The sequence below is a fragment of the Sus scrofa genome, chromosome 16 (genome assembly GCF_054392235.1).
Source record: "Sus scrofa isolate SSC_HxYL_T2T_F1_AM1 chromosome 16, Sscrofa_HxYL_maternal_Yorkshire_Landrace_v2.0, whole genome shotgun sequence".
Classification (NCBI taxonomy): Eukaryota; Metazoa; Chordata; class Mammalia; order Artiodactyla; family Suidae; genus Sus; species Sus scrofa.
Genome location: NC_139398.1, coordinates 16,132,912 through 16,147,926, shown reverse-complemented (window position 1 = coordinate 16,147,926; position 15,015 = coordinate 16,132,912). Strand labels below are relative to the sequence as shown.

The window sequence follows — 15,015 nt, the reverse complement described above, 5'->3', positions numbered from 1 at the left end:
ACTTGACACAGGCAATAGTCATACATTGTAAATGTACCAGAAGTGACTGAGTTGTATGCTTTAAAAGGGTTAATTTTGTGTTATATGAACGTTACCTCAATTAAAAAAAAAAAGTTGTGGTACGGATGTGAAGAATTGGGATTCTGAAACAATGCTGGGCTGGTAGGGATATAAACAGTGCAGCTGCTTTTAAAGAGTTGGGCAGTTCCTCAAAATTTCAAACAGAAAATTACCACATGGTCCAGTAATTCCATTCCTAGGTATATACCCAAAGAGAACTGAAAACACGTCCACACAAAAAACTTGTATGATGCTCACAGCAGGGTTATTCATAATCGCTAAAAAATGGAAAACAACCCAAATGGATGAATAAAATGTGATCTATACAGACAATGGAATATTATTTGTCAAGAAAAAGGAATGAACTACTGATGCATGCTGCAACACGGATGAGTCTTGAAGACATCAGGCTCAGCAAGAGAAGCCAGTCATAAAAGACCACATATTGTAAGATTCCATTTATATGAAATGCCCAGAAGAGGCAAATCTGTAACAACAGAAAGTAAGTCAGTGGCTGCCTAGGGCTGGAGAAGGGGAATGAGTGCTGATGGGTATGGAGTTTCCTTTAAGGGTGATAAAATAGCCTAAAATTAAAGACTGCTGCTGAGGGTTGCAAAACTCCATAAACATACTAAAAACCACTGAGTTACACACTTTAAAGGGATTTATTTTATGATATGTAAACCATATTTCAATAAAGCTGTTATTTAAAAAATGTTACAGCAGACCTTAAGTTAGTCCTCAGAAAGGGCTAACGTCACTGTAATAAGCAAACCATGCTCTACCAGGCTTGTTACAGCAAAGGATGCGCAATGGGTCAGGAGACTTGAGTAACCTACCCTACAAGGACAGACAATTTTTCAAAATGGTTATCTTCAATCTTGCCTGACCCAGCACTAATCATCATCTTTGCTCTTTCCTATGTACCAGGAAAAGTCATGCAAGCAAGAAGGTGGCACTCTGCATGGAGAGCCTTATGCTACACTAGTGGTTGGCTAGTCCACAAAAAAAGACTTAGGCTCTTCAGGCAAGGTAGTCAACAATCAAAGACAGACAGTGCAGGTGTGGTGAGGCAACTACTGACCCATGGGGCAGTACTGCTTTGGGTCTCTGTGTAAAGTTGCAAACTTAGCACATCTGTAAGAGATCCAAGAGCAGTCCAGGCTCTCCTGGCTAAACTGGCTCCATTTCTACTTTTAAAGGATGCTACCCAACACGGCTACAGCTGCCAAGATTAAACAAGACCCTTCAGATGACCCTTCCATTCCAAGTGCCTGGTTTACTTGCAGCTCTCCAGAGCCAAGAGTACTGGTCCATGCACCACACTGCAGAAGAAAGCCCGGGCTGAGAGAACCACAGCATTAAAGAACAGATTCACAAACCTACAGAACAGCTTCACAATTCTCAAGTAGGGCAGCCCTCACTTGAGTGTAGGAAGGATTAAGTGACTCGCTTCTAACAAACAGTATGGTGTAAGTGATGTCTAAGATTAGGTCACAGAAGGAACTGTGGCTTCCTCCTTGCTCTCTCTTTGGATCACTTTCTGAGAGAAGCCAGCTGCCATGTTCTGAGGACACTCAAGCAGCCCTAGGAAAACCCCACAAGGCGAAGAACCTAACCCTCTCGCTAACTACCACTGAGGGACCAAGGCCTCCTGCCGACAGCCAGCTGGTGTGCCGTGATGAAGTGGATCTTCCGGCCCTCTGGTGGCTGTGGCCCTGAGCAAGACTCAACAGCAACCTCCTGAGACCCTGAGCCAGAACCATGCAGCAAAGTTGCTCCTGAACTCCTGACTCACAAAAACGGAGATGATGTCTAGTGGTTGAAGCTGCTATTTGGGGGCAAAATACTCCCAGAGGTACAACTCACCTGTTCAAGGCCACCAGTGTGTCCCACCTGGTTTAGATGGTTCCTCAGCAGCTGTCCAGGGTCATTTGATGTATCCCGAGCAAACAGAAGCACAGAGAAAAATGGGACATCCTTTCCCTTCTCTTTATCATCATATAGTTCAATGGCTCTGTTCAGCATTAGAAATTTTACAGCTTCATAGAGGCTGTACTCTTCTTCTTCATTGGTGAACAGTTCATCACAAGCTATCTGCCTCGCCTCGGCAGTTCTCAGTTCAGCCAAGCCTGCCCACTATAATAAGAAAGTTACACAATAATTACGTTTCTGTTCAAAAAGTCTCTGGTAAAATTCTGTACTATCAGCACATTATTTTCAAAAGCATGAGTCATGTACCAACGCTCAACGTCCAAGCTTCCAGCTCAAACAATGGTAGCTTCTTTAGACCACACAAATTCCTTATTCAGCTTTCCCCCCATTAAGTTGAAATAAAAATATAAGGCACTGAGGAGAAGCTCTAGGGCCATGGAATGGAAATTTCAAGTCCTCTATCCTCCCAGGCAAAGAGATGGAACCAGTCAATCAAATATTTAAAGGAGAGCTAACGTGAGTGTATGAAGCCTGTGTGTAAGCTGTGAAGGGAGCTAAAATTGCTCCTCTTCTTAAGGGGCCTACAGCAGCTGTTACCAGCCAGAAATACCAAGCCAACTTTCAAACTTGAAGATGGGCAAGGAAGATTGTGGGGTCTCTTGAACATTTGCTTATTAAATTTACCCTTCTAACCTCTTAAAAATACATGTTGCATTTCAAATGAATAAATCCAGTCAGGAAATTCTTATTGACTCCTGATTAAGAATAAAGCAGAGGACAAGGCAAACTCAGTGAAAAAGAAAACCCTACACATATGTGTCTTTAAGTTAAAGTGAATAAGATAAAACTAATCCTTATGAATAACCAGTAAATCCTGCTCCTCTCAAAAAACATTCCAATTTAAAATTCAAGAGTGGAGCTCCCGTTGTGGCACAGTGGAAACAAATCTGACGAGGAACCATGAGGTTGCAGGTTCAATCCCTGGCCTCGCTCAGTGGTTTGGGGATCCAGTGTTGCCGTGAGCTGTGGTGTAGGTCGCAGACTCGGCTTGGATCCCGAGTTCCTGTGGCTCTGGTGTAGGCCAGCAGCTACAGCTCCAATTGGACCCCTAGTCTGGGAACCTCCATATGCCGTGGGTGCAGCCCTAAAAATACAAAAAGACAAAAATAAATAAATAAATAAATAAAATTCAAGAGTAAATTTTAATGGCAATGGCTATGCCAAAGGACTCTCTCCAATATTTGGGTTGAAAGCTGGAAGATGCCATAGTTGCAGAAGTAGACCAACCTGGCAGGCAAGAGCAAGGCTTTAGAGTCAGTCAGGATAGAATAAAGGCCTCGCCACCGAGGAGCTGGTGGCTTCTACAGGGCTGTAGTGTCCTCATCTGTAAAATGAGGACAACCACAGCAACAACACCCCTGGTAGCTGAGAGAGTCAAATAATACATAAACCTTTTAGGGTACAGCCTGGAATATACGAAGTGCTAGTATGTATGTTATTATCAGATTATTAATGAATAATTTCAATGTTACTGTAAACTGGAATCACTCCCCAAAATGAGGATCTATTTATACCAGACACACCTAAAAAAGCAAAAACTGTAACTTCACAAGAACTTGAAAGAGTTAAAAAGCAAACTGTCCCCAGTGGCTGAGCTAAAGAGCCTTCCCGTTCACCCCCACAGAGCCCGGAGCCCTGCACCCACCTCCCACTAGCTCAGGGCCTGGATAGGAACAGTCCTTCAGCCCCCTTGAATCCTGTGCTCTGCCCCAAACGGCAACAAGAACAGACCTCCCCCTTCTCTGGCTCCCATTTCTTTATTACGAGTCTTCCTTTGACAGCATGTTTTCCAGTAAACACGTCTCATTTTTATAAAGGAAAACTAGACTCAAGGACGTCGTCAGGGCCCCCCATTCACTCAACAAAACATTTACCAAATGCCTATTATATGTGGCTCAGTGCTCAGCACTGGCTGTAAAGGAACGAGCAGGACAGGCTCTAGGTCTCACATGGAGTTGAGAGTTTAATGGGGGTGGCAGACCATATTCCAATAAACAGATCAACGGCAAGAGTAAGTGCCGTGAGGAATCTTGAAAGCCGATGCCTGACACCTCCTTGCCGGCCTCCCTTCTCCACCTGAAGCCTGGAGCAATCAACACGCCCTCGAGTCCCTGGTGAGGAGTCTTCAGGCTGTTTCAAGACAAGCAGCCTAGAGGTGTGCAGGGGCCAGTGTACAAGCAGGATAGCCAACCACGTTAAGACAGTGGAAAGCCACAGAGAGAGGCTATTTAAATGTATTTATTTTTTCTTTTTAGGGCCGCATCTGCGGCATACGGAAATTCCCAGGCTAGGGGTCGAATCGGAGCTACAGCTGCCTGCCTACATCACAGCCACAGCAATGCCAGATGAGCAAGGCCAGGGATCGAACCCACATCTTCATGGATGCTAGTTGGGTTCGTTACCGCTGAGCCACGACAGTAACTCCCAGAGAGGGGCTATTTAGTAACCACATCAATGGGAATCAGCAGATCAACTTCCCCTCACAATTCTGTTTCAGAGAAACCCTCAGGGCAGTTTTCAAAAGACAAGTTACTAAATCCATTTACTAGACAATCATCATGAAAGAAAATGAATCTAATAAATATAGACAGAATCTTAAAACATGAACACAACTGGGAAGATTTTAATAAATGTGGATTTCTATCAGTGATAATACTGTAAGAAATATGGACTAAATGACATCCCTGAAGTTGGTATGACTTAGAACGAAGACTACATTTATAAGGTTTCCTTTAAACAGAGTTAAACATTTCACTAAACACATCATTTCCTCTAAGAATATATGATGTTGGTATTTCTTCATTTTACCAAAGACCTCACAGGGAGAGTGAGCGTTCATTTAGAATTATTTTGCCTACAAACCAGTCAAGAGCGTGCGGTAACCCACTAAGTGAGAACTAGGGATGGCAATCAGCAGTGAGAGCTTTGCACCCATCAGAGAAAAGAAACTGCACATTCCAAACCTTCTTCCTCAGCAAAGCAAGGGACTCCTTTATTTTATCAACCAGGTCCTCGCTCTTCCCCTCAAATTTCAGTCCAAGTTTCCACTGCTTGATCCAGCTGTATTTGCTCACGAGTTTCTCTGGTAACTAGAGTATCAAGAAATTGAGAGATAAAGGTTGTTAATATTCCCCAAAGTCCATAGCACGACCCAGGCTGTAAAAAACCATGACGTCTACAAGACTACCTTCATTTCCAGAACTAACTCCCACACACCTGTCTGGGTTTAGGATGGGGGGATCTAAATCTGGAAGGCAGGAACCCGGAACCCGAAAGTCCCACCCTGAGGAGGGCTGCTAGAGTGACATGGTGGTTTTGGCAGAGACACCGAGGTACACTCTACCTTGCTGGGCTCCAGCCCTGGCCGGGAATATTCCACAGCACTTTGTAAGAGAACTTAAAGGCAGTGTCCACACCTGCACAAACCCCCCAGGCAGCTGCTGGGCTCACAGGCAGCCTCCCTTCCATCCCCCAATGCCTAACTCAGGAGGATGCTTCAGGTAGGTGGATGGTCCTTTCCTGACTAGGAAAATAAAGCTGAATTTCTGGTATTTACACATATCCTCAAAGCTTTAATATTAAAAAGAAACAATATGGTTTCTAATTTAACTGCCTAATCAATGTAGTGAGATAAATACAACTGAGACTAAGAAGCAAGGATTACTGGAACTATGATGGCACAGCTCATTAAAGAACTGACAGCAGAACTATTACTTTGCCAGTTTTCTTTTTTTCCTAGGAGCATTTGTTATTTTGTTTTCCCCTAGTCATCAATAGAGGCTGGAGTCTGAAAGGCAGGCTGGAACATAACTTGATGGACGACGGCATGAGAACTCAGACTCTCCCAACAGTCCTGGGTGTGTCAGGAGAAAACCATATAATTAGGCTGGGCACAGGCACATCACTTGAGTGCTATAAAATGCAGAAAGGAAAAAAAGTTCACCTCTAAGTTTAAAGATCATTAGAGAATAATTAATTCCTACCTGAAACCTAAGCTTGTTTAACAGTTATAAATAGTTTTAAACGAGGCCCTATGTTCCTTCCTCCTGGAATCTAAGATTGACGACCTTTTCATGAGTGATAATGCCAGTTTCACCTTCTTACTCTAAAGCAATCATGTGAAACTAAGGTGGTTTGTTCTCTACACAAAAACAAAACCACAACAGGGATGTAAATTCCTCTTCGGGTAGTTACCACAATGATGGCCAACTACACTCATTAATGGGGGAAGGGCTGTGTCTGCATCTGATCAGGATGACAAATGACCACTCATCCCACAGCAGCCCAGCTCTGTGCCCACACTGTCCCTCACTGCAGCAACACGTGTGGGCAGTTCTGCTGCAAACCTTCAACCAGGATTTCAGGTTTCTCACCAGAACCCAAAATGCCCCCAAGTGGCAACAAGCTGAAATCACAACTGGGCAGTGCAACAAGCAGAAAAAACTGGCTACCCAGATGTGAGCTGGGAAAGTAGGGTGGAGAGAAGCCCAGGAGGCCATGGGAGTATCATGTGGCATTATGCAGGTACTTAAAGGCAGGCACAGTGCTCAAGTGAATCACTCAGGAGACACCAAAGATCTAACCACACAGAAAGAAACCCAAATAAAAGTCTGCTTCCTCATCCCTTCCATGCATGCACCAAGCTGTTGATAGAGTAAGTATACAGGGTTGTACACTTCTGGGAGATGTGGAAAATCTGGAGAAAGCCCAAAAATTGAGGGTGAAAATAAACTATAAGAAAAGAATAATGGAGTTGAATTCTTTACTCAGATGAAAAAGATCTATCTTCAAATGCTTTCAGGGAGTCATGACACACGACATACACATAGTCATTTTCTTACACTACACACACACACACATTCAGACTTCTTTAAGAGTTAGGGAGAGCTGAGGAAGAAACAAGATTTAAACAAGAAACAATGGGAAATACTTAACAAAGTAGATAATTAGCTTAAGTAGGAATTCCCGTCGTGGCTCAGTGGTTAATGAATCCAACTAGGAACCATGAGGTTGCAGGTTTGATCCCCGGCCTTGCTCAGTGCGTTAAGGATCCAGCGTTGCTGTGAGCTGTGGTGTAGGTTGCAGATGCAGCTTGGATCCCACATTGCTGTAGCTCTGGCGTAGGCTGGTGGCTACAGCTCCTATTAGACCCATAGCCTGGGAACCTCCATATGCCACAGGAGCGGCCCAAGAAATAGCAAAAAGACAAAAAAAAAAAAAAAAAAAAAAAAAAAAAAGAACTAGCTTAAGCATAATTTCACTTGTGACTAAACTATAAAAAGAGCCTATTTTCTCTACAAGTGTCCCTGATGCTTTTCTTTTCTTTTTTCTTTTTGGCCACACCCATGGCATACAGAAATTCCAGGGCCAGGGATCGAACTCATGCCACAGCAGCAACAACACTGAATTCTCAACCTGCTGTGCCACCAGGGGACTCCTACAAGTCTCCATAATTCTTGAAATCAGCACCATGATTAAAGGGGCAGCAAATAACACAATTTGTCTTCCCCAAACCAACTCGTAAAATGAGGTTTGCTACACAGTCTATCGCACTTGAAGCAAACACTGTCACAAGTCCCACCCACTTAAAGACATTCTAAAACTTAGAGAATTTGGAAACCAAAGGCCCCGGCCCCAAAGGACATCACCTCCTGGAGACCCAGGTAATGCCCAACTTTAAGAATAGCCAGACCGCACCATATTCAAGGTCAAGGTCAGATGCTTTGACTATAGTCAAACACAGAGACTGGGATCTGGACAGAAGCAGGAGACACACACAAGGAACCCAGGTACAATGACAGGAGGTGACGGGAAGCTGAGCTGTCAGAGGAGCAATGAAGGGAGCAAGGCCTGAAGAGCAGCGCAGCAGCAGAAAGCACGGCATGGCTCTCTCCCACTGAGCTCAGATTAAGGGGAGGGTCTCAGTCTAAACCTCCCATTTCCCCTTAATGTCCTGAAATCAAGCATGTTCTAGGAGAGAGGGAAGATGGCAAAATGCTACAGAGAACATCTCTACAAATATAAATGGAGGCAGATACAGCCAGCTATAGGGCACGTGGCTTCCCTAGGCTCACTGAATTCTTGAAATGCATGCTGAGGTCCACGGCTGTTTAGCACAGCATGCAGCCTGCAGGCTATGGGCCAAGGCTGGTTCTGGCTCTACAGCTTCACATATAACCTTAGGTGTCCCAGGACCTGCCTAGTCCCCAAAGCTGAAGAGGGGGGTTACCACAGAGCCCTAAAAATGCTGAAACCAGATTCCCTCCAACTTTCCTGCAGACAGCAGCCTTTCTGTGCCCCCAGAAGTAGTCAGTGCTCCCAAGACTTCTAAAAGCCCCAGGGACACCAGGACATATGACTGTCATTAGACTCAGGGCAGTGGTCAGTAGAGGCCCTCTGCAATTCAGAAAGACAAGGATCAAGGTAAACTGAGACAGACTTATTGTCAGACGGTTATTGTGTTTATAATAGCAAGCCAACCCCCTTTTAAACCCCAATAATTTAAACCAAGCAAGCATGGTTTAATTAATATGACAGGATGCAAGTTATTCAGATTTAGTAAGAAGATGGGTAGGGAATGGGCATAGAGACTTTCATACCACAATTCCTGTAAGATGTTCTTGTTTTGTAAAAACAGTTAAGTATCACTTGATCTGCTTGTCTGAAGCATTAAATATTAAGCATTAAATATTAAGGTGTTTACTATTAATGTTGCACAAATAGTATCTAGTGATGGAGAGACTCCGTTCCCGGGGTGAGGGCGTCCAGGTACCCTACCACCATGGGAGCCCCGCCAGCCTCTGGGCCTCACCACCCATCTGTGTTCGCACTTGGTTCCACCTCAACTTCTTCCATTCGCAAGACCCTTGTCAGTGCAGACTTCCTGAGGGAAGACCTGTGGGAAGGGCCAGAACGAGAACAGGGGTAGAATGGTAGCCATAGAAGGGTGTGCGTGACAACTGGGAGATGGTTGAAAAGGAGTTCGTAAATAAAAAATGGCAAAGTGCCATAAGCAAGCCTGTGTGCCCCTTACTGCACTGGCACCTTGAATAAGAGGTATGTGGTGCACCCAGCATCTGCACAAGACACACAACAAAAGAGACCCTGTCAAGAAAGTGCTCAAATAAAGGAGAGTTGGGGGGGGGGCATCAAAAAGTCAACACCAGGACAAGTCTGCTAGTTGAATGAGAGCAAAAAAAGGTTAACAAATTTTCACACTATAACTTACAGGCAGGTATGATGCGCTTTTTCTCTAACACTGGCCTCCTGGCATCAATAAAGGTTAGATGACAAAAACAATACCACTGTGACCAACTAATTAGATTGTGCTCCCAAGAGAAACACCTATTTGTTGGCTGATACATAGAGAAAAGGGAAAAAATTAGAGTGCTTGAGAATTTCCACATGACTCAAATTAAGTCAGGAAAATCACCTCACAGCCCCACAGCTCATACATGCAACCTATTCTCACACTGATCAGAAAGGAAGCACAGTCTACCCAGATTCTTTTTAATATGGCAGATGATCTTACTCAAATGTATCCTGTTAGTAAAATAAAAGGGACATTGTGTTTTACTTTTATGGGGAGTGTTTTTTATGTTTATTCATGGGGAACACTAATTGCACCAGAGTTTCTTGGAAAGCATAAAAATTCAAATTCATTACATCAATTAAGTCCATAAATCCAAGCAGCCCCTTAAAGCAAAAGGCTCGAAAGAAAACTCAGCCTAAAATTAAGGAGGATTCTATGTCACAATCTATAGGTTATGGTTGCCAAACAGAAGTTAGAGCAAAATACGGTGAGTCCACCTGTGTCTGTTTCCCCAGCAGTGTCTTATACCCACAGGCATCTATCTGACTGACCAATAATTCTGAAGTGTTGCAGTACTAACAAAAATGATGATGTGCCAAGCTAAAAACAGGCCACTGTATCAATTTCTTCTGCCTCTTTATAAGTTAATTCCGAGAAACCTGCTTTCTTAAGACCCATCTTTGATTAGAAGAAAGTATCTTTCACAGATAGCATTTAGGCAATTTTTACAAGTGTACTACCTTCACCCTGGATTATAAAATAGTTCATCACTTGACAGACAGGCAGTGTCCTCCAGCAATGGGCCTGGTTTTGCCCTTCGAGGGTGTGAGATCCCCTGTCCACGTAACAGACCTCTAATTAGCTTAGCTGCCAACCAGCAGCCCCTAAAAGTCCTTATTCTAAAGGCAAACACCCAGCTTCTTCAACTGTTCTCAAAATGAGATGAATCACCCTGGGCACACACCCACCTGTACTGAGGGTACAGGTGCAGAGATGCACTGGGTCCTTAAGATGGGATCTGACCAGCCATGTTCAAGACAGGACCACCCCTGCCCATGCTTTAGAAGCATTCCTTTTAAAACAGGGCTTTGTTCACACAAAGGCCATCACACAGGTGGGCTCATGGTGGGCCTGTAATCAATTAAAATCCTGACTTTTTCCCCCCTTATAAGTTGCAGGCAAGGCAGATTCCCACAGCTAGCACTCTGGGTTTTGGTTTTTGGCCGTGGGTGTGTTTTTTGCTTTGTTTTGTTTTGTTTTGTCTTTTTAGGGCTGCACCTGCAGAATATGGAGGTTCCCGGGCTAGGAGTCTAATCGCAGCTAAACCTCTGGCCTACACCACAGCCGCAGTAATGCGGGATCTGAGCCGTGTCTGCAACCTACATCACAGCTCACGGCAATGCCAGATCCTTAACCCACTGAGCAAGGTCAGGGATCAAATCCCTGTTCTCACGGATGCTAGTCTGGTTCATTAACCACTGAGCCACGATGGAAACTCCTTTGCTGTGTTTTAATATAAGCACAGGGTTTCCAAATTTCTTCCAGTTAATGTTATATGGTGAGTTCTGCTCAATCACACCTGCCCACCAAACTCTTCTGGGATAGTCTATCATCCAACCTATGACATGACCTCAGTTGATGTGTATCATGGATATATAACACACTGATAACCTGACTTCCTGGGGTGTTACCACCAGGCTGCAGATTTAAAACACCAAAGAGGGCCAGGCATGGGACAGAGCCCCTGACCTCACCTCTTCCCTCCAGGGAGCCTCTCCCAGGCTGACCTTAACCATTCCTCTTCTAGTGTTGCTGTGCTGCTGCCCAATAAGCCAGTCCTTCTAATGCTATGCAGATGGGCTGATTTCTTGAACTGGAGCCAGAAGCAGAGAGATGTGCCTTCAAAAACCTCTCAGCAGGTTCTCAGGTAAAATACATACAAGCCCACCTGGTACTGAGTCCTACATTCAAGGCATTCTGCCCTCAGTGCCTTGTACGAACCCTAAATACCTGCTCCCTTATTCAGCTGCAGTAGCAAATATATTTTACCACCTTCCTCTTCTGGGAAATACCAACCATTTGGGGTTGCTTTACTATGCAAAATCACCGAGTCACACAAAACCGAACACACCCACACGCTGACGTCACCCTGCAGACAGCAGCAGCACACGCATGGGCGAGGACAGTCTTTCTCTCAGAAACGACTGGAAACATTGCAGACTCAAACCTGCAGCAGCAGCGTACCAGCGTGAGCTCCGGGTCCTCCAGCCAGGAGGGCAGCGCCGCCGGCTGGCTCATGGCCTGGAACAGCGTGGCCCTCAGCGCGCAGTAATTATCTCCACGGACTCGTCTTATGGAGGTGAATTTCTGAGACACCTCCTCGTAGCCCTGGGTGGAAGCATCACAAAATTCAAAATGATCGTTGCTGACTTCAGACAGTGGGGATAACTTTATTTCTGTGGGAAAAATGTGCCCCCCATCACTGGAAGAATGGAAACAACACTGGCTGAGTCTTTCATATAGATATTCGAATTCCTTTTTTTATTAATCAAAAGGAATTAACCAATGTTAGTATTATACAAAATATCAGCATATGTAGCAGATGCAATACATTAGAACATATAAAATAATATACCAAGTATTATTAAAACACCAGTCACCCCCAAAGTTGGAGTAATATGTCCCATTCTAAGCAATTTTAACATTCACTTATTAATAATCAACATTCTGAAGGCTTTAACCTGTTTTTAAATTGACCCCAAGCTCTTTAATGAACAGACAGGAAAGAAAAGAGAGACGTACCTAGCTTATAACTCCATATTAAAAATAACACCCCCAAATCCCAAATTTCCATGGAATATATTTTAAAAATCTACATGCTAGGAGGTGCCTGGACAAATCTATTAGACTTTTCTTAAAGTAAATTTAAGTGTCATCCTTGTTCAGCCTGGAAGTGAAACAAGGAAGTGAAAACGCTCAGTGGCCTGCCCAGCCACTCAAATACAGCCATCCAAATGGATCTTTCTGAAGCATACCTCCGAAAAAGGACACCCTAAAATCCCAGTGACCTGCTCCATAGGCACCGACGACTGAGTTCCCCACTGGACACTGCCCAGGCACCAGAATCGACTTCTCAGCTTCCCCAGGTCACTCGCCCCCAGCCTGGCGGCCCTTTCACTGGTCCTGCCCTTCCTCAACAGTCACTAGAAACCCTGCTTCCCACACACCTCTACACAAAGGAAGGAGTGCCACCCTCACCACGGGACGGGCACCATGCAGACAGTCATCCTGTGTCCAAGCACTGTACCCTTGGTATTAGCTGTTCTCAGCATTCAGGAAGATGTTCTAGGCAGATATGATAGTATGTCTTTCCAGTAACCAAATTTTGAGAGTCGCATTTTTATTTAGTGGCCCAACCACTGCAATCAATATACGAGCCCGTCAAGCAGACTCACACGCCTACTAATATGCACCTCTTCCCTCTGGTGAACCCCTAGCTACATCCCAAATACTCATGCTGGCTAGTTCAACAGCAACTGCACCTCTCCAAATGCATACTTCACTCATTCTATTTCAGAGGTGACCCAAACTTTTTAAATTAATTTATATGCACTTACTTTCAAAAGAATATCCAAAACAAAACAATTAAACAAATAAGTACTAAACTGTAACTGGGTCCAAGATGGTCTTGGTCCAGAAATGCTCCAATCACCACATGGATCCCCATGGGATGTTTTTCTAACTGATGTGCCTTTAATTATTTGGGCACTGAAGAGCCCAACTACAGGGTCACATCTTTACCTCAAACTAAAATCACAGAGGAACGATTTCAGCATGAGTTTCAAAACACGGAATATTTGGTTAAGTTAGTAAACATCTCTGTTTACTGTTGCCAACTGTTAAAACAGATCCTTTAAAGGGACTGAGGTCAAAAAGTAAAACTGTAAGTCGGTGAAAGCATTTCTGGGGAAGATGAGAAAAGTGTTTAGATAGCTGACCTCTGGTATCCACTTTGATACAGAGCTGGAGGTTTTTAGAAAAAAATCTACAAGTGGCCAATATGCACATTCAGCAGATGGCCCCCCAAATCAAAATGTTCTTAACCTCTGGCAGGAACTGAGTCCCAAGCACTTCGTGACTGCAGTCCATACAAGCGCCCGAGACACAAAGAGTCTGCAGTCCAGACCTGCAGGGAGCAGGGTTGACATGTGCACTCAGAGCTTCCAGAGTGGCAGCGACATTCCCAGTAAGGCCAGCCCATTTCAGGGCAGGTAGGGGCAGCCTGCTGAAAGGTGTACAACATTTTCTACAAAATGAAACTCTGAGGATGGGAAGAAATGTATTCAGATGTTTGACAATTTTAAATCCTAAACAGTACAGTTCTAAACAAAATTTTAACGAAAAAAAGTTAAAGATATTTTAATCAAGTATGACAGATTAACATTTCCAATATACCAGAGGTCTATTCAAACTCATAATGTAAATAATCCCAAGAGAAAAATGAGCAAAGGATAGAATCCATAAATTATAAGAGATGGTAGATGTGCTAAGGTGAAACTGCCATTTCTGTATCTCAGAAAAATTCAAATATAGTTGACCACTGAACAACTTGGCAGTGAAGGGTGGTTTGGGGCGCTGACTCCCAACTCTGTGAAAAATCCACGTGTAACTTTATTTTCAGCCCTCCACATCCATGGATCATACAGTACTATAGTACATCTTTAGTGAAAAAAAATCTGTGTATAAATGGGCCCGAGCAGTTGAAAGCTGTATTGTTCAAGGGTCAAGAGTAGCAGTAACTTCGGAGTTCCCGTCGTGGCGCAGTGGTTAACGAATCTGACTAGGAACCATGAGGTTGCGGGTTCGGTCCCTGCCCTTGCTCAGTGGGTTAACGATCCGGCGTTGCCGTGAGCTGTGGTGTAGGTTGCAGACGCGGCTCGGATCTCGCGTTGCTGTGGCTCTGGCCTAGGCCGGTGGCTACAGCTCCGATTCAACCCCTAGCCTGGGAACCTCCATATGCCACAGGAGCGGCCCAAGAAATAGCAACAACAACAACAAGACAAAAGACAAAAGACAAAAAAGACAAAAAAAAAAAAAAAAAGAGTAGCAGTAACTTCAACCTACTATGGCATGTTGGCTTCAGCATCCATCTGAGGGGGAACCAAGAGGGCGTGCTGTTGACTAGCTGTGCAGTGTTTGACCTGAGCAATGACCCAGCCCAATCACAGCGGGATCGTGTCATGGGAATTCCTGAGGTCCCACAGCCTCAGAAGGACCACACTAGGGTCACCAATCTATGCAACTGCAAAGGGACTGAAAGGGGGAAGCCCCTGGGACACAAAGGAAGCGGCTGCAGATCCCTCTGCCTAGGATGTGCAGGAGGGACCAGGCCGCCTAGGACTGGAAGACATGAAAATAAATCCGAGGGGGGACAGCAATGTATGACAACTGAGGGCATTCCCAAATGACCCTAAGAGGACAAACTCTGAACAGCACTCATTTATGTGTTTTGCAAAGAAATCAAGTTACTGAATAACTGATGATTCTATATTAATACTGTGACTTCAAGCAAGTCCCTTATCTTTGGAGCCTGTCTCCTCATCTCTAAAATTAGAACACCAATAGTTCCATAGTTGTCATAACATCTG

The 15,015-nt window shown here is 44.3% G+C and overlaps 1 protein-coding gene across 3 annotated transcripts in view; it reads right to left on the bottom strand.

Moving 5' to 3' along the window:
* The window catches only part of OTULIN (OTU deubiquitinase with linear linkage specificity), a 34,045-nt gene that overhangs the window by 5,910 nt on the left and 13,120 nt on the right, over positions 1-15,015 (bottom strand). For all 3 annotated transcript variants that reach the window (XM_003133841.5, XM_085001725.1, XM_085001724.1), the window contains 3 exons: positions 11,612-11,755; positions 5,019-5,144; positions 1,930-2,199 (listed from right to left, as the gene is read on the bottom strand). In XM_003133841.5, coding sequence (XP_003133889.1) covers positions 1,930-2,199; positions 5,019-5,144; positions 11,612-11,755 — 540 coding nt within the window. The remainder of the gene's footprint in view (positions 1-1,929; positions 2,200-5,018; positions 5,145-11,611; positions 11,756-15,015) is intronic.